General features: G+C 47.4%; 1 protein-coding gene across 3 annotated transcripts in view; it reads right to left on the bottom strand.

Moving 5' to 3' along the window:
* Positions 1-17,959, bottom strand: part of IDI1 (isopentenyl-diphosphate delta isomerase 1) — a 103,381-nt gene that overhangs the window by 60,098 nt on the left and 25,324 nt on the right. For all 3 annotated transcript variants that reach the window (XM_078663300.1, XM_078663298.1, XM_078663299.1), the window contains exon 3: positions 1,153-1,245. In XM_078663300.1, the coding sequence (XP_078519426.1) occupies positions 1,153-1,245 (93 nt within the window). The remainder of the gene's footprint in view (positions 1-1,152; positions 1,246-17,959) is intronic.

The following is a 17,959-nucleotide window of genomic DNA, read 5'->3' as shown; positions in this document are numbered from 1 at the left end:
GGTTCAAGATGGCTGCCAGCACTTCCTGATATGGAGTGTTGACAGCCAATTAGAATACAGCTCATGCACGGCAGGGTGCGCTTAGGGTGCACGGATCCAACGCGGCCATAGATATATATGTACTTTTAAATGTCATTTTCTCAGGAACTACTGCAAGGATTTACATCATTTAAGCAAAAGGCACGAGTCTGAACTGAGGACTACCTCTTTGCCAAATTTGGTGTAATTCCGTTCAGCAGTTCGGGCTGTAGCTGCGTCAAAAGGTCCCTATGGAAAATTGCATGGGCAAAAACAGGTTTTGGGACCCCCCCCCCCTTTTTTTCTCAGCCCCCGCTTCACCCCAAGACTTTCAGGATAGGAGCGGACCGGAGCGCCCCACCAAGTTTGAAAATTTTGCGTAGATTCATCGACCAGCGCCAAAGTTAATCCAGATAGAATGTTGCGGATTTCCTATGGCCTAACTAGAACTACCTACTGGCGACTGCCAGTAGGTAGGTAGGAAACTAACTAACTAACTCTCACACACACACTTTCATTTCTTTGATTCTTATTTGTCAGCTGCCCTAGGTTTCCTTCCAATTCTTGTCTTGGTCCCTCCCTGAAGCATGTGTCCTTGCACAGCTTTTTTTTTGTGGGAGCTTTTTTAAAATGTATGTTTAATCACTGTACCACAGTGTGTCTTTTGTGCCGTTATTTTGATACTTGCCCCCTCTGTGTTGCCCAGATCCACCGGTGTCAGTCTACTTGTCCCCATGCCCTCCTTTATACCACTGTCTGTGTGCTTGGCCCGCCCCCTGCACAGTACATGGTTCTGGCAATATTTTTTCAGTGGCCCTCACCAAGAATGTAGCTTTAAAAGTAGAACTCATTGGCATAAATGTTGGTAAACTGTGCTTGGTCTATGCAGTTAACTTCCTCCACCTGCCCCGTTCCCTAGCAGTCAGCTTGTGTGGTTCTTTTCTATCTAGTACAGGTAATCTGGTCGTGGTTTAATGCTACCCGAGTAGAATTACTTACACTTACACACACACACACACACACACACACACACACACACACAGACACTTACACACACACACACAAAGTTTCTTCCGCTTTATGCAGTTCAAACCTATACATATATACAAGATCAGCTGAATGTTCTACACTGACCTGGAAAAGTGATCTTAGCATCTGACCTTTGTTGCAGCAATAGTTTATTTTCAGTGTTAAACAGGAAAACACTGAAGGCTCGGTGCAATAAACCTGAAAAACAAAGAAGATTCATAAAGTTATTTACATGTTTTAAGACATTAGTGTAGGCATGTAAATGTTTGGTTGGTTTTCAATTTAAATAAGGTGGAAGACATCATTGGAAAGCAGGAATCTAGATATAATTCAAATCATGTCCCATATTCCAATCTCTAGTGTTCCACTGCTGGGAGACTTACCTAGTAGAAAGAAGCTCAAATTCTTCAATTTACATTATTTACAGTCTCTGCTTATTATCTATAGATAAAGGTTGGCCTAAATGATGAACTCTCACAACATGGCTGTAGCAACAAAAGGTCAATGATCTGGCAAAGGCCATTTATTCATTAGGACACAAATCATAGTCTTCGTTCTCCTTTGAGCTGTTTTATAAAGTATTTAGGTAGCTCCAAAGTGCAGCAGGGTCTTTAAAAAGAAATTGTTTACTTTAGCAGGAATTTCTCAGTTGAACACCGTACACAGACCAGTTGTTTCATAGATTTACATTATACATTTAAATTGATAGGCAAAATGAAAATTTGCTCTCAATGAACAATATTTTGGAAATGTGCTGAAGAAAAGATCTGAGCTCAACGACGCATTTTCATTACATCTAGGCCTAGGAATCAGTGCACCTCCTTAATCAAACTGAGAAGGCACCTACAAAGTTATGATCATCTGTAGGAGAAAGTTCACTGTACATTATTACTGAATGTGTTTGTCAACAACCTAACATCCTGTGGGGCAAGTACATGCCACTTTACGGTCACCATCGAGTTCCACCCTATGAGGGGTGCCCTACTCCACAGATGGACGTAAACAAGTGCTGTAACAATGGAGCACATATATGCCTACCAAAGTACATCAGGCCATGAAAAATAAAAAATAAATTACCCACACCTGCAGTTCTAATGACTTGAAAAATCTATGTGCCTAACTTCTTCGTTATCACTTACGAGAATACCTTCAAATATGTGAGTTCTGTAGGTCTGCTGTATAAAAAACCTTTATATGATTTAATAGGCTAAATGTTTGCTCCATGTAGAACACACATCTAGTCCACATATTGGGTATACATGACCCCTGGCTTGCCTCTCAGGTCACTAATTCCACTATCATTCGGGTGGAGGCAGGAATAGCTCAGTTCATATTTAAAAACTCACTTTAATAAATATATGACTAAAATAGGATGTGACAGCACAATGTCATTTATAGACAGAGGTTTTCCATTGAAACTGCCACAAACTTTTTCCATTGCTCATAAAACTTTATAGCATACAAACGATAGCTTGAGAAAATTATGGTTCGGCAAATATTTATCATTTGCAAATCAACAAGTTAAAAAAATATGATTTTGTTGAGCCTATTAAAATCCTTGCTGCCATCTCACTTCAGAATTACAAAAGAGTGCTTACCCAGCTACTAAAATATATTTTGAAATATTTGTACAGTTCATTTACAATTGGTTTAAATGTTGTGTGCCCAACACGATTGTCAGGCAGTTCACTTTACAAAATCCTCCAACTTTGCAGTTAGAAAAAGGAAAGTAAACACCAATCACCAGAATAAAACAATCAGCAGTTTGTAAGAAGACATAAGCTGGCATTTGACCTCGGTCTTTGAAGCATAGCAAATGTGGCAAAACAAAATCAAGATTTAAAGCCCTCTTTATTGCTCGTTCACTTTCTGAATGAACAGAACACATATTCTTTGCCAGCTCAAGCTTTCTCGCTAGACCCGGCCAGTAGACCCTAAAAGTAGCTAGCCCCCATAGCAGTGCAAACCTAGCCAAAAGGCAGTGCAGCACTGAACATATATACCTCAAAGACAAGCACAAAGTCAACAAGTGAATGAAGAGGTATTTGGTTTGTGGATGGTATGATGTGGTCTTCTTTACAGAGGTGATTCTTCAATTCTTAATTAAATTGAAGCAACTTTGGGGCGGTCCCGATGGGCTATGGGAATGTTGTCCTAAATTCTGGGTGCACAGATAGAAAAGGTAAAATGCCTTCTTTTTTTCTTATTTTACATTACGTAGTCCGCAGACCGATTGTGTCTTGGCTGCGGGTTTGTCAAAAACCACCATATGGTGAGCTTGTCTGCAAGATAAGTGGGGCGCTGGTTGTGATGGCTTTGTAAATGATGCAGCAGGTTTTGAAGATGGTGTGTGCAGGCAAGGGAAGTGAATAGAGTTCCATCAGGATGGGGGTGATGTGATCATATTTCTTTAGGCCCTGAATGAGACATGCTGTGCAGTGTGGAAAGTCCTTGAGGGGTGCCAGTATGGAATCTGGGGGACCATGGAGTGAGGCATTACCACCATCCAGATGCAAGAGTATGAGGGTTTGAGAAGCATGTCTGAATTTGCTTTCAGGTAGAAATGATTTCACTTTCTTTAGAAAAGAGAGCTGGTACCAGGCCACCTTAGTGTTTTGGCAAGGTTTTCCTTGTGGGTGAGATTGACTTGGAATTCAGGGTAACACTTGAGGTTGGAAGCCGCCATAGTTCAAGTCATTGAGCTATATTTGTGAGGTTTCTTGTTTGTTATACTTGGCAAATAACAGGAAATCTTTCTTGGTTTGGTGGAGCTCAAGTAGGCGCTGGTCTGGGTGATGTACATGCAGTATTTGAGGCACTGGATGTCTGAAGCAGAGGAGACTTTCAAGAAGAACTGTGTATCCTTGGAATACTGACAACTCTTGATGCTGTTATCTGCAAGTACAGCACCAACTATCTCCATTTTGAAGTTTAAGACAGGAAACAGTATGGAAGCTTGAAAGACCCAGAGGGTAATAGGGATCTTGTGGGACCTGGAGGTGCACATGTGAACAAAATGGCGTAAGTTGGAAATGAAGGAGAACTAGTGGAAGGGCATTGCTTGTGAATCCCATTTGAAACTCTATTGTAAGTAGAATTCGCTCTCACCTTAAAAAACTGACTACTATGTCCATCAACTCAGGCCAGGTTCCCAAGAAATGGAAACACTATGGGGCTCCCCATACGCAACAAACACACGCTAGACCCCTCCATCCTGGATAATCTCAGACCCATCAGTTTGGTCTACCTTTCTGCGCTAAAGTTCTCGAAAAACACTTGAATAATTTGCTAACTGGTTTCATTGAGCCAACAACGTGCTCCACTCCTTCCCATCTAGTTTCAGGGCTAATCAGTCTACCGAGTCCACCCTACTCCATTCAGGAGGAACTCTCAAACAGAACGCTGACAAAGGTCAGACCTCTGCAGGGATGTGGAATTTTTAAAAAAGTCTACTTGTCCAGGGGACTAAAAGCAACAGAAAACTACTTGTCCTGTAAAAAGATCAGCTTGTCCCAGCTGTTGCCTAAATGGATTTGCTGGTCTCTGGGTGCTAAACCTATTGGTTCTTTGTTCTCACACACCATAGGCTTAAGCATCCCCATACACCTGACACAGACTTATGAGTTCCTTCCCTCAACTCTTACAGTATAGCATAAATTACCTTCACCCTCTATTTTTTTAACACACCATGCTTCCCCCCTGCTCTCCCACAACAACCTGCATGTTCCCTTTTGTCTATTCTCTCACAATGCAGTCTTCCATTTTTGCTTCACTATTCCACAATGGAGGCTCAATTCCTTTTATTGCCACTTTCTCATCACAGGTCCAAGCTTGCTTATGGTATCCACTCGGTCACCAGCAGCGCCATTCTCCATTTGCTTCCAATCTTTCACCACAGGCTGGCTCCAGAACTCTTGCTATATCAGTCACCTACCTTTAGCTACATACCAATTTTTCTTCCAATTTCTAACCATTAGCAGGCTCTCTTCTTTCTGCACACACCAGATGCCCGTTCCCATTCATTCTCCAGCATACTGGCTCAAAATCACCCTTTTGTTTCGTGGCAACTGTTCCTGCTCCCTTACCACCTACTCACAGACCTTAGGATGCTTAGAACTCCTTTTTCAACATGTGATTTGAGCTGTGCTTGCCAGTGGTAAGACTTCTTCACAAAGTGGAATGCAGTCAGAGGGGAAAACACTTGCATCCCAACGACCTACTATTGCACTGGAAAGAACGCCAAAAAGTAATTTTTCAATAGTCATCTGAAGTGGTAATAGCCACCGTGATAATGCTCCAAAATAAGTTGCTCTTTTTTTGGCACTAGACTAAGTGGGAGCAAAGTAGACAGTGTTTTGGTGTCTTGGACTTGATAAACAAATAGCAATAATTTACTTCATTTTTTCCAACAACATGGGTTTGAGAAAAATTGCCCATGGTAGTTGCTGATACAGTTAAAACGAAAAGTTGTATGAAGCTGTAGGTGCAGGATTTTTTTTAACAATATAAAGGACATTATCCTGACTGCAGTTGGAAATGGAAAAGGCATGCAAATGTTGCGGCTATAACATTTTCTGATAGTCACAATACCCGCCATCAGTCATGACACATTAATGTAGATTAACGACTGAGAAAGAACACTCCACTCTGTGCCAGATTAGCATTTGGAAACCGTGCATAAGATTTATTTTTTGTGTGCACATTTAACTGTAACACAGTTAACTGTAACACGAATTAGCATACTCTTAAATAGACCTGTAAAAAATGTACTTCCTTTTTAGTTGTGATTCCACAGGTTGAACTGGAATTTACCCTGCATGTAAAAATGTGTCAGGTGCACTTTTGGCAGTCCTTGATTCTTGCATCCTCGGTTTACAGTGTAAGGCAGAGGTCTTCAATCTTTTGGATGCAGAGACCCCTCTGTCGACATTTTCAGGTGTGAGGACCCCCTCATGAACAAAATTTCCAAATCTTTAGGCAGAATCTGCACATGCATCAAACTCCAGCTCTGGTCCAGGCAGCAAAACAAGTTTTGGTCCCAGAGCAGGAGTGGGCAAAAAGCCTGGATTCATGGCTTGGCCAGTGGCGCAGGATAACAAACGGTTTCCTAAGCCTACATACTCAGGGGCAGATTTACAAGCCCCCTGTGCCACCACTACATCACTTTTTGTGACGTATTGGTGGCGCAGGGGGCCCCTCCATATTTACAAGGAGAGGAAAAGCCACCCTCCGTGACTTTTCCTCTCCTCGTAAGTACGGCCCCTTCACATGCAGCACTGTGCGTGGAAGAGGAGTTCCATGGGTGTTGCTGTGGGTGTTCCCACACAACACCCATTGAACAAGACACATCTCCATATTTACAAGAAATCGTAAATCAGGAGATGCGTGTGAATGCTACGCCACTGAGGCGCAACGAGGAGAAATGCTTACGTGTCTCCTCATTTTTCCTCTTTCAATGCGGGCTGCATTCTACAGCAAACATTGAAAGAGGAAAATGTCTGTAATGATTGTATTTGTGCAGGAAGGTGCCCCTTCCTGCACAAAAACAATCTCCCCAAGACGCAGACTTCCTTGCACCATGGTGCAAGGGTGCCTGCGCCGGCGCATGGCTGAAGCTTGTGCGCCAGCGCAGGGGAAGGACAGAGATGCGACATATTCTTGTAAATATGTTGCATCTCTCTGCTTTCCAAACTAACAGACATGACTTGCTGCACCATGCTGTGTTACTGGTTGTAAATCTGCCCGAAAGTGCTTTAAAATCTTTACAACTCCATCACATCCACAGGAGCAAATTCTCACTAGTGCCGAGATGCAATGGGACTTGTATATAATGTTTTTATAAGATAAATTATTCTTATAATAGAAATTGGCAAAAGTGAAAAACATTTTGGGGCAGATTTACAAGCCACTTTTGCGTCACTTTTAACATGGAAAAAGTGACGCAAAAGTGGCGCAATGGGCTTGGAAATCCACCCCTTGGTGTACAGAAAAAAACCTTTTAAGATGTATGAATGTCTTTTCTGTTCTTGGTTAATTTCATTTGTTGCTGACCTGTGACATTCTTAACTTCCTGGAGTTTTATTCACAGCTGCTGCGTGATAAAACTGTTTAAATGTAAGGAATAGGCAGAGTGGGGGCCCAGGAGGTAATGAGCCCCCTGTGCGGCGGGTAGGGGTGAGTTAACGGCATTGTGCGTGTAGCCCAGTACTGGAATAGCATGAGGTTTGAGGCGCATTAGAAGAGCCACGAGTGAGGCCCAATCCACGAACTGAAGGGCTTCTACGGGGCGGGGTTGGGGTGCACGGGAAGAGATGTTTCTCTAGGTACCGTGATAGTACCGGTCCAATGTTGTGCCGCAGTAGGGATGCATGCGACTTCTGCCCGCTTTCGGCACCACTCTGGAAATAGGGGCAGCGAGCCGACACAGCAGGGTCCCGGCCAGTGAACTCATCAGAGCCCGAAGCCATGGAGACTGGCGTGAAGCAGCAGCGGAGGCCGCAGACGCCGACCTTCCTTCCTTCCAGTGCCTTCCCGGCCCCATTGCACTCTATTGGTCGAGATCGGGCGAGGCAGCTACGGAGTGGTGTACGAGGCGCAGGCCCAGCGCTCTGGGTCCCGGGTGGCAGTGAAACGCATCTGTTGCGACGCACCCGAGAACAGCATGGGGAGAGAAGCGGAATGCCCAGGTAGGCGTTGAGGCAGCTATCGGAGGGCGACGGCAGACACAAAAACGGGCGAGACATGCAGGACAATCATTTTTATATACCGACACCCCCGGACTCTGAAATCGACGCTGCCTGTCTCCAAAATGGCACCTGCAGAGGACATAATGCCTCCTGATAACTCCGGGCCATCTCAACAGCCAGTCCCTCGCCAAGGAATCTTTTCCTATGCTGCGTCCCCCCTCTGACTCTATTCCATGGAATCCTGCTCTGGATTCTTGACTTTCCTGACTTTTGTGCTTCCCGCCTGAGATGGTCTCCGTCTATACCCACCACGAGGACCCACCATTTTGTCTGACCTTTGTTCCCTTCCTTCTTCCATCAGCACTCCTCCTGATGACCCTTGAACGTTTTTCTCTTTTTGCTGGGGGGCTTTAAATATATATGTAAATATGTATTATATAATTATCCAAGCCTAATTGCTGTTAAAATTTAATCCTGTGTGAATTTACTATTTGTTTATATAGAACTCTAACCACTAGTATATGTAGTAGACTTTTGTACTTACTATCATTCCTATGTGATTTTAGAGTTTATCTGTTTGTATCTCTTCCTTGAGTGACTTTACACCTTGTACATTTGCAATTTGTTTCTGTTTGCATCTCTTATGTAACTCATGTAATCCAAAGTCCTTATGTAACGCAACTGGTTCTTTTGTAAAGCGCTCTGACACCTTCGGGTAATGTTCGCGCTATATAAAATCGCATTAAATAAGTAAATAAAAAAACTGAAAAAAAATAAAGCCGGTGTAACCAGTTTACAAAGGCATGTAAATATGCAAATGGTCTTTAAAGACCTGTCAAAATATCGGGTGTGCCGGAGATAAGACTCCAGATACTGCCCAGCACACAGTAGCCGGAGCTGCACTGCAGCGGCCCCGGCTGAGACACAGACTAGGTGGAAGGAGGGGCTGAAGCCCTTGTAGCTCTACGGGCCTGGGCAGAAGTTTGACTGGGAATGCACGACCCCCTTTGTAACACTCCACGCCCCCCCCCCCCCCCCCTACATGCCCCCCCCCCCCGTGGTCGCGCCCCACAGTTTGAAGACCCCTTGTGTAAGGCAAGACAGGGGTCGGAGCTGTAGTCAATATGGAAACTCACTTGGCACGCTGCTAACAATCGCAAGGCAGACATCTGGGTTTCCCTTGGCAGACTTGGTTAGCTAATGACAAAGCAGTGACGGTGGCAATTGAAGACTGACGGAGTCCGTTCCTTCCAGCCCTAGAACAATCCCGTTTTACTCTGTATTACATCAACAAATCTTTCATATTGCCTCCACTACTTTCATTTTTTCTTGCACCAATGCTTCACGATCTTCAGAAGCCTTGCAGACTCCTAAAAGCACAGCCCACCCACCAGAGGTGAAGGTGTGCAATAAAGAACTGCTTTACACTGGCTCAGTGGGAATAAATAAAAATCAGTATTTGGATCTTTGAAAGTGAGAAGAGTCAACGGTGTCGTGTGTAACGTCCTTGTGTTTCTTCAGTGCTCTTGTGTGTCCACTGCGCCCTGGGCTCTCTGATTTTTTTGTGAGAAAGGGAGCTACCCCATAAGACTACCCTCAGTACGTTTCGCAAATGTGGAAAAACATTTTTAAACAAAATAGGTAACCTGCACCCCAAAGGAAAGACAAGCATTGGAAATGCAATAGGTCTCGCAGCATTAGAGTTAGTGCTTTTAGAATTGTTTATGGGTTTTTTTTGTAAATCTTTAGCATTTTTGTTTCCTGTAGCCAATGCTAAAGAATTATAAATAGAAAAAGCCATAAACAAATCTAAAAGCTCTAACTCAAATGCTCCGAGACCTATTGCACTGTGTGAGGGTGAGGGGTTGAGGGTGAGTGAGGGTGAGTGAGGGTGAGTGAGGGGTTGAGGGTGAGTGAGGGTGAGTGAGGGGTTGAGGGTGAGTGAGGGTGAGTGAGGGTGAGGGTGAGTGAGGGTGAGTGAGGGTGAGTGAGAGTGAGGGTGAGTGAGGGTGAGTGAGAGTGAGGGTGAGTGAGGGTGAGTGAGGGTGAGGGTGAGTGAGGGTGAGTGAGGGTGAGTGAGGGTGAGTGAGGGTGAGTGAGGGTGAGTGAGGGTGAGTGAGGGTGAGTGAGGGTGAGTGAGGGTGAGTGAGGGTGAGTGAGGGTGAGTGAGGGTGAGTGAGGGTGAGTGAGGGTGAGTGAGGGTGAGTGAGGGTGAGTGAGGGTGAGTGAGGGTGAGTGAGGGTGAGTGAGGGTGAGTGAGGGTGAGTGAGGGTGAGTGAGGGTGAGTGAGGGTGAGTGAGGGTGAGTGAGGGTGGGTGAGGGTGGGTGAGGGTGGGTGAGGGTGGGTGAGGGTGGGTGAGGGTGGGTGAGGGTGGGTGAGGGTGGGTGAGGGTGGGTGAGGGTGGGTGAGGGTGGGTGAGTGTGAGTGAGTTAGGGTGAGGGGTTGAGGGTGGGTGAGGGTGAGGGGTTGAGGGTGAGTGAGGATGAGTGAGGGTGAGTGAGGGGTTGAGGGTGAGTGAGGGTGAGTGAGGGTGAGTGAGGGTGAAGAGTGGTATACAATTACAATAGGGTGTGGCTACACCCAATGTTTAGCCCAGGTACCACCTTGCGGGCCTAGCAGCAGTGCGCATGGAGGACTGCATTGCCCCCAGCGCGATGGTTCATATGGCAGCAGGAGTGGATTGAGAGGCGAGACCTAACAAGCTGTAGGACGGACATTGCTCACTTAACTAAATACCATGTATCCCATCCAACAATTCCCAATGTTCACGTCCCGAGCCTGCATCCGGAATGCCAAACTAGACCCCTGGGTGCCTGGTTATTCAGAGGGTACCACCTGGCTGCAGGGCCTGGTAACACCATGTTACCAAATGACCCCACTGTTTCCAATTCCTTCTCATGCATACTCAAACTGGAACTTACCTCTCTGTGCGTAGTGCAGGATTTTAGGAGAAGTTTATTTTAAAGTGTACACACATAGCCCCACAGACTCATTACCCAGACCTCGCCAATTCAGTTCTTAAGGCAGACATGCAACGAACACTTCTAATGAGTTCTTAATTTGTACCGGTGGTTGCAGAGCCGGGCTATATTTTATCTCGTCAGACTTTGGCCCAGAGCAAGCGAGAGAAAGCCAGAGAATGGGAAATAACGAGGCGGAGAAACATAGTAGAAAAAAACGGTGACTCGGACACCCCGGTGTTCGGCAACGCCTGCGCCGAGCTCCTTTCGAGAAACGTTAGACACCTGGACCTATGTATTCATGTGCACAGCATTTGGGCCCTTAGCCCTACTGCGAGCACTCTAGCTTTCATTGAGACGGGGGCGAGGCTAGCGTCCTGCATTTCGCAAAAAAACATGAGCACCTACACTTTTACAGGGTGAACAGAAGATGACGAACTGACTAGGGTTTGCGATCAGTTTACAGCAGAAACGAGCTGAAAGCGGTGAAAATTGCTTTCAATTTCTATTATTGTTCATGTTCTGCAGACAATTTGGACTGGCCTAGTGTAATAGTTTAAATTGTTCTCATGGATATAAAATGAGAGTGAAATATACCTAACAAAAAAGTTAACAAATGTATTCTTGTACTCGAATCCTGCTACTCCATTTTGTTTACGGCACTGCGCGCACCTGAATAAGGGGGGGGGGGGGGCGACAGTTCTAATGACCTACTTACGCCTGATTTGGTGAAACTCGAGGACTGCTTCGTATAAGGTACGAACCTGTGCAGGGCATGCTGAAGCTTGGGGTTACCCCGTGGCCGATTGTGCGCGTTGCTGGAAGTAGCGACCAAGTAGAGGCGTCTCTACACTTCCTGCCAAGCAATAAAGGGTCAGGCATTACCTGCTCCAGTTTCCCGGATCCACGCCTGCCGGCCTCATCCAGTCCGTATTTTTTTTTTATTTACGCTCTACATCTGGTTTTCCCTATAATCTTATGACATGAGTACTACAAGTTCCAGAATGCAAAGCAAAATAAAGGCCGAGGCGAGTGACTCGGTAACTCACCTTCGCAGTGGAAATGAATCTCCACCTTTGAAAACTTACTGAAAAGTAGAACTCTATTAACGCTCACATTGGCCTTTGGCTCTTAACGCAGTCAGCAATAACTATATGACCTCAGGAGAATGAACATATTAATACGAGGACCGCCGGAGTGCTCAACGGACCTTACTGAGGTGAAAGCTTCGGTTCAGAACGGTTTTATAGGATGAACGCACCGTAATATATAAGATTATATGGTGCATGTCAACTTGGCATCACGAGCCAACAAACACATCGTGGTTTGGCAGTATCGAACACCTGCTGTACCCTTACAAGATACTGAGACACTCGCAGCAAGCAAATGTATAGGTTCGGGAATATAATGCTAGAACTGCGTACACTAGAACAGTCATCAGTTTTTATTAGCACACACGTTTACCCGCAAAAGAAAAGTTAAATTAGAAAGTCGGAGGGTCCGTAAACTTACTCAAGAATTTTAAGAAACAGCACTTTTAAATAGGGGGGGGGGGGCAGAGAACGGCAAAGATCTTTCTAGCAGAAAAAAACGGTCCAGCAAAACATTTAAAGCAGAACTTTTTGTAAAAGAAAAATATCCATACATTACATGATCCAGATAGCAAACTCACCTGGGGGAGAATCTTCTAACAAGCTCGGCATTGCGTGGCGGGAGGGGGCGGGGGGAACGTCGGAGGGGGGGAGGAGAAGTCTGGGCAGGCAGGATGACTCAGGGGAGGGGGCGGAGCGGGGCAGAGCGGCATGTGGGTGTGAAGAAGCCGGCCCTTTGAAGTGAAGCTAAGCTTCACTTCAAAAGGTGTCGGAGGAATGCGGGCGGCTGTGCACGCGCTTTTAAGCTCAATGCACATGCGCATTGAGCTTAAAAGTCACGGGCACTGCAAGGAATCGCCACGATTCCTTGCAAGTTAGATAAAGTCTGGATGAGCCCCTATAGTCTCGCTTGCTCGATGCGCATCGACAGGCGAGACCTAAAAAACTAGTGGTACACTTTCTTAGCAACAGGCAGTTTAACCCTCTGCGCTGCCTTAGGATCAAACTTTCCACTAGAGAAACCTCCGGTCTCTTTCCAGGAAGCGGATTTATCACGGGACTTCTCTTGACATTTGAATTGATGTCTGGAAGTTGCTGGGGGCCAGGAACGAGGCAGCAGGTGCTAAAATTATCACATTTTCAAAAAGGACGCCCTCACCCCATGTCAACGCCCGGTGCATTCACTGGCCCTGGTCGGACCCTCAAGCCAGAGTGCATCAATGAATTCCAACATATTGCTGCAGAAGGAATAAAATGAAAGGGCGCTAAACTGTAGTCACGGTCATCCTACACTCTCATAAACGGAGTCTAACCTTTGGGAGGGACATGAATTGTTATGTGCAAAAATAACAATTTTAAGGATACAGGATTAAGGATACTGCGCTAACAAAGGGAGAGGAGTTGGCCTAACGGCTAAGGCGCTCGACCTCGGTTCGAGTCTCGGTAACAACGCCAAAACCTCCTGTGATTCTGGGCAAATCACTTAATCTCCCCGTGCCTAAAAATGAAAGTGTGTGTCCTCATGTAAAAAAACAAAAAAAAAACGTAACTTGTGCTATGTAAAGCGCTCTGATACCCGATTCTGTTCGGGTCTAGTTCGCGCTATATAAAACTCTATATAAAAAAAAATGACCATAGCTCTGCAACGCCCCACAGACGCCAAAGGCCACGCACAAGAGAACTACTATCTATCCCGTAAACCTTAAAACATACATCACCGAAAACCACCCAGTCAGCAATCCTTAAATTGCTCGCACTTAGTCTTCGTAAACTGCTTTCCAGCTAATTTCCCTATTATTGACTTTTTCCTTTTGTAATTCATAAATTTACAGAAAGACAGCTCAAAACAATACACCCTTGCCCCACCCACCCCCACCACTGGTTACCTCGTATGCTCAGTATTCCACCCAGTCCACCGTCCTGTCGCACCTCAAAAAAAACGGCCACCCACTCTGAATGTTCCAAGTAAATGGTCCCTGGGTTGGATTAAAATGAAACATTTGTCCCATGCCGAGGAGGAGAGCAGCAGCGAGTGCACAGAGGGAGGTGGACGACTGGGAAATAAATGGAAAAACTCGAGGCAGTGGCATGCACCAGAGTAACGGCCCGTCGGGCAACAAGAATTCAAGGCAGTCGAATTTGCCATTAAGGCTTGAGACCACTGCAGCTTGTTTCCAATACTCTGTTGTCTCCGGGCCGATCGATCGGCAGTCTCTCTTCCAGGCCCTTGGTCAGGCTGGGTAGAGTTTAATCTTATTTCGGATCCCCCAGTCCTGCAGCTTTAGTGGGCCCTCTGCTTCAGCGCTGCGCCCCGCGTTTTATGCTGCCTCAGTCATGCTCCAATAGCAGCGATGAGACCCCGCGCTTTCTGCAGCCACAAGCTACATAACATTTGACTCGGTCCGTCACAGCAGGCGCACCAGTTCTAATTTCAGTGCGATCTGCAAGCGGAGTAAAATAGAACACTTTTGAACACTAGCAGTGCCATATGGCGGGCACTATGGCAGTACTTATTTTTAGGTCCCATGGGGCAACAGGGTCAGAGCTGATTTGCATAAAGCCATTATCTGACCCAGGGTGGTGTGGAGTGCAAAAAAACGATGGATTTGGGCCCAGATCTTTGGACTGGGGGAGTGTGTGACATTGATCCACATTCAGTCCATCACTTGTTGTTTTTTGCAATTGCCGCCCTAAGTGCGCTGGGGATGCCCAGACGTGGGTCCCAGGCACTCCACACCACTTGGAGTCAAGCTAGCCGGGCTGAAGAGAGGTGTTACCTCGAAACCGGTCCGGTCCTCGGATGCTTGATTCCGGTCTGGGAAAGATATGGCTGTTGTAGTTCGGACTGGACTGTTCCCATGGGGCAACAGGGTCAGAGCTGATTTGCATAAAGCCATTATCTGACCCAGGGTGGTGTGGAGTGCAAAAAAACGATGGATTTGGGCCCAGATCTTTGGACTGGGGGAGTGTGTGACATTGATCCACATTCAGTCCATCACTTGTTGTTTTTTGCAATTGCCGCCCTAAGTGCGCTGGGGATGCCCAGACGTGGGTCCCAGGCACTCCACACCACTTGGAGTCAAGCTAGCCGGGCTGAAGAGAGGTGTTACCTCGAAACCGGTCCGGTCCTCGGATGCTTGATTCCGGTCTGGGAAAGATATGGCTGTTGTAGTTCGGACTGGACTGTTCCCATGGGGCAACAGGGTCAGAGCTGATTTGCATAAAGCCATTATCTGACCCAGGGTGGTGTGGAGTGCAAAAAAACGATGGATTTGGGCCCAGATCTTTGGACTGGGGGAGTGTGTGACATTGATCCACATTCAGTCCATCACTTGTTGTTTTTTGCAATTGCCGCCCTAAGTGCGCTGGGGATGCCCAGACGTGGGTCCCAGGCACTCCACACCACTTGGAGTCAAGCTAGCCGGGCTGAAGAGAGGTGTTACCTCGAAACCGGTCCGGTCCTCGGATGCTTGATTCCGGTCTGGGAAAGATATGGCTGTTGTAGTTCGGACTGGACTGTTCCCATGGGGCAACAGGGTCAGAGCTGATTTGCATAAAGCCATTATCTGACCCAGGGTGGTGTGGAGTGCAAAAAAACGATGGATTTGGGCCCAGATCTTTGGACTGGGGGAGTGTGTGACATTGATCCACATTCAGTCCATCACTTGTTGTTTTTTGCAATTGCCGCCCTAAGTGCGCTGGGGATGCCCAGACGTGGGTCCCAGGCACTCCACACCACTTGGAGTCAAGCTAGCCGGGCTGAAGAGAGGTGTTACCTCGAAACCGGTCCGGTCCTCGGATGCTTGATTCCGGTCTGGGAAAGATATGGCTGGACTGGACTGTTCCCATGGGGCAACAGGGTCAGAGCTGATTTGCATAAAGCCATTATCTGACCCAGGGTGGTGTGGAGTGCAAAAAAACGATGGATTTGGGCCCAGATCTTTGGACTGGGGGAGTGTGTGACATTGATCCACATTCAGTCCATCACTTGTTGTTTTTTGCATATGGCGGGCACTATGGCAGTACTTATTTTTAGGTCGAGGACCGTCCCCCACTGCGTAGCAGTGGGAGGAGTCTGAAGAATTTATGTTACTTAGAGGGGGCTCGCAACCCGCCCCTCTTCTCCATCGGATGGCTTCCTAAACGGAGGCCAGGCATTGGAGGAGACTGGCGTCACTCAGTTGAAGCCCCGTCTCTTTCGGATTCGGGGGCGTGTTTTTTGCCTTCTTTCTACTTGTGACGTCATCCGTCACTCAGGAAAAAAAACACGCCCTCGAAACGGAAAACTTTCGGCAGCCATTTCTGCCCGACCGCGTCTGGCCCTTGCATCTCCGCCGCCGCCTGCCAGAGAACTGCAGTGTGCGCTGTCTGCCGGTTTTATTTATTTAATTCACCGGGAGCCTACACCGGATTGCCGCCGCGAGTCGTTCTCGTGTCCCCCCCGCCCCCCTCCCGGGGCGCCGCGCAGCCTGCGACGACCCGGAAGTGCTTCAGTACAAAACCGGAAGCGGACGGGAGCCCACCCCGTGCTCCGGTGAGGGAAGGAGAAGAGAAGAAGCCCGCAGCCAGTGCCTCCCACGGGGCTCCCAGGAGTGAGGGAGAGCCCCGTAGTCTCACCGGCGAGTGCCTTCTGCCCCCTGATTGTGCCGCTTTCCTTCCCCTCCTGCCCGACCTGAACTGTGCTGCGTCATCCCCCTCCCACCCGCGTCCGTGTTGCATCTCTGTGCCGCTAAGAAAACGCATGCCATTAAAGGCAACAGTTAGTACCTCGCTTCCAACACGCCACCCTCCTCGCAGTCCTGGCATCCGTATTTACCACCACTAGTGCCCACAATGGCACGCGGTCCTCGTCACCAAATACCCACCGCTTTTCTGCTTTTATTCTGCATGTGGCGTGCCTCAATGACTCCATCCTCACTCTGTAATCTGCCTTGAACCGGGGATAATTATTAGCTTTTCGTCACGTCTCATCAAGCTTAAATGCCATTCTACCTGCCACTAAACTTTAGACAGCAGCGATGCCAAAGCGGGGCTGCGGCTGTTGCCTTCTTTTAATGAGCCGATTCTGTCGCCCGAACGTGAATATCACAAATGCAGAACTAATTATTCTCCGGCATCTTCTAAAGGGGAACACGTCCCTTGCAGGGACTTTCACAAGTGGAGAAATCAAGACAGACCTCTCCTCACATCCACCGCTCCAGGAGATGTTCACTTTTCTTTCAGAAAAATGCTGAGGCCTTGCTTTCTTCCGCTGGCCTTCCACGCTCAGCGCTGCAGGAGAGAACTGCTTTCTGCTGAAGCCTGCACCGGCACTGGGGAGATTTGAATGTGTGTGGCACGCACGGAGAAGATAGAGTTAACTAGCTCCCCCGCCCCCTCCTTCCATCCCAGCTATGAGTGAAAGGGTGAAAAGTACTTGTTGGCTACTGTCAAATGCATAGCACTACCCCTTACCTCTCTAACTAGCTTTAACAAAGAGTGGCGGCTGCTCCATATGGGCGTTTGGGCGCCGCCTCACTGCTCTCTCGCAGTGCGAGAAGCAGAAATATAAAATGGTAAAAACTACCATTTTATGTTTCTGCTTCTCGCACTGCGAGAAAGCAGATGTGCCTAGTTGGGGGCGGGAGAGTGGGCCGTCCTGTTCGAGGGCAGGGGCTTGCACACGGTTGTGGGTATTGACTGTTCGGTCGGCCGTCACCGCCATCAAATTCCCTATTGTAGTGCCCTGGAAAACAATCATCAGCCCAAGATCACAACTTGTTGAGCAACGCCGAGACCACACCCATTCCTCGCTCCTACGTCGGCAGCTCCCAGCTTAGCCCTCGCCGCACACCCCAGGTACCCTGCTCACACAGCTCTACCTGTCTCACAGAACTGCTCATAAGGAAACCCACTTCACGAGCACTCCTGCCACGCACCGAGGCACTTTGCACCCGGCTTTACATGCTCCAAAACACTGCTGTCACATGGCAACTTACTGCCCGGGCACTCCCGCCACACACCCGAAACACTCTACACACACATTTGACTCCATGACGCTTGTGTCGTGCACATGTAGTATCCATGCCATGCACTCTCCACATGGAACCATCCGAAAGTTGAATGTGCACCACACGCCCAATTAATCCATACAAAAAATGTTGTGCACAACAGCTTCCAAGTCCTCTGCACAAA

Source organism: Lissotriton helveticus, chromosome 10, assembly GCF_964261635.1.
Source record: "Lissotriton helveticus chromosome 10, aLisHel1.1, whole genome shotgun sequence".
Lineage (NCBI taxonomy): Eukaryota > Metazoa > Chordata > Amphibia > Caudata > Salamandridae > Lissotriton > Lissotriton helveticus.
The sequence above is the reverse complement of the archived record's forward strand: the minus strand, read 5'-3'. Positions and strand labels throughout refer to the sequence as shown.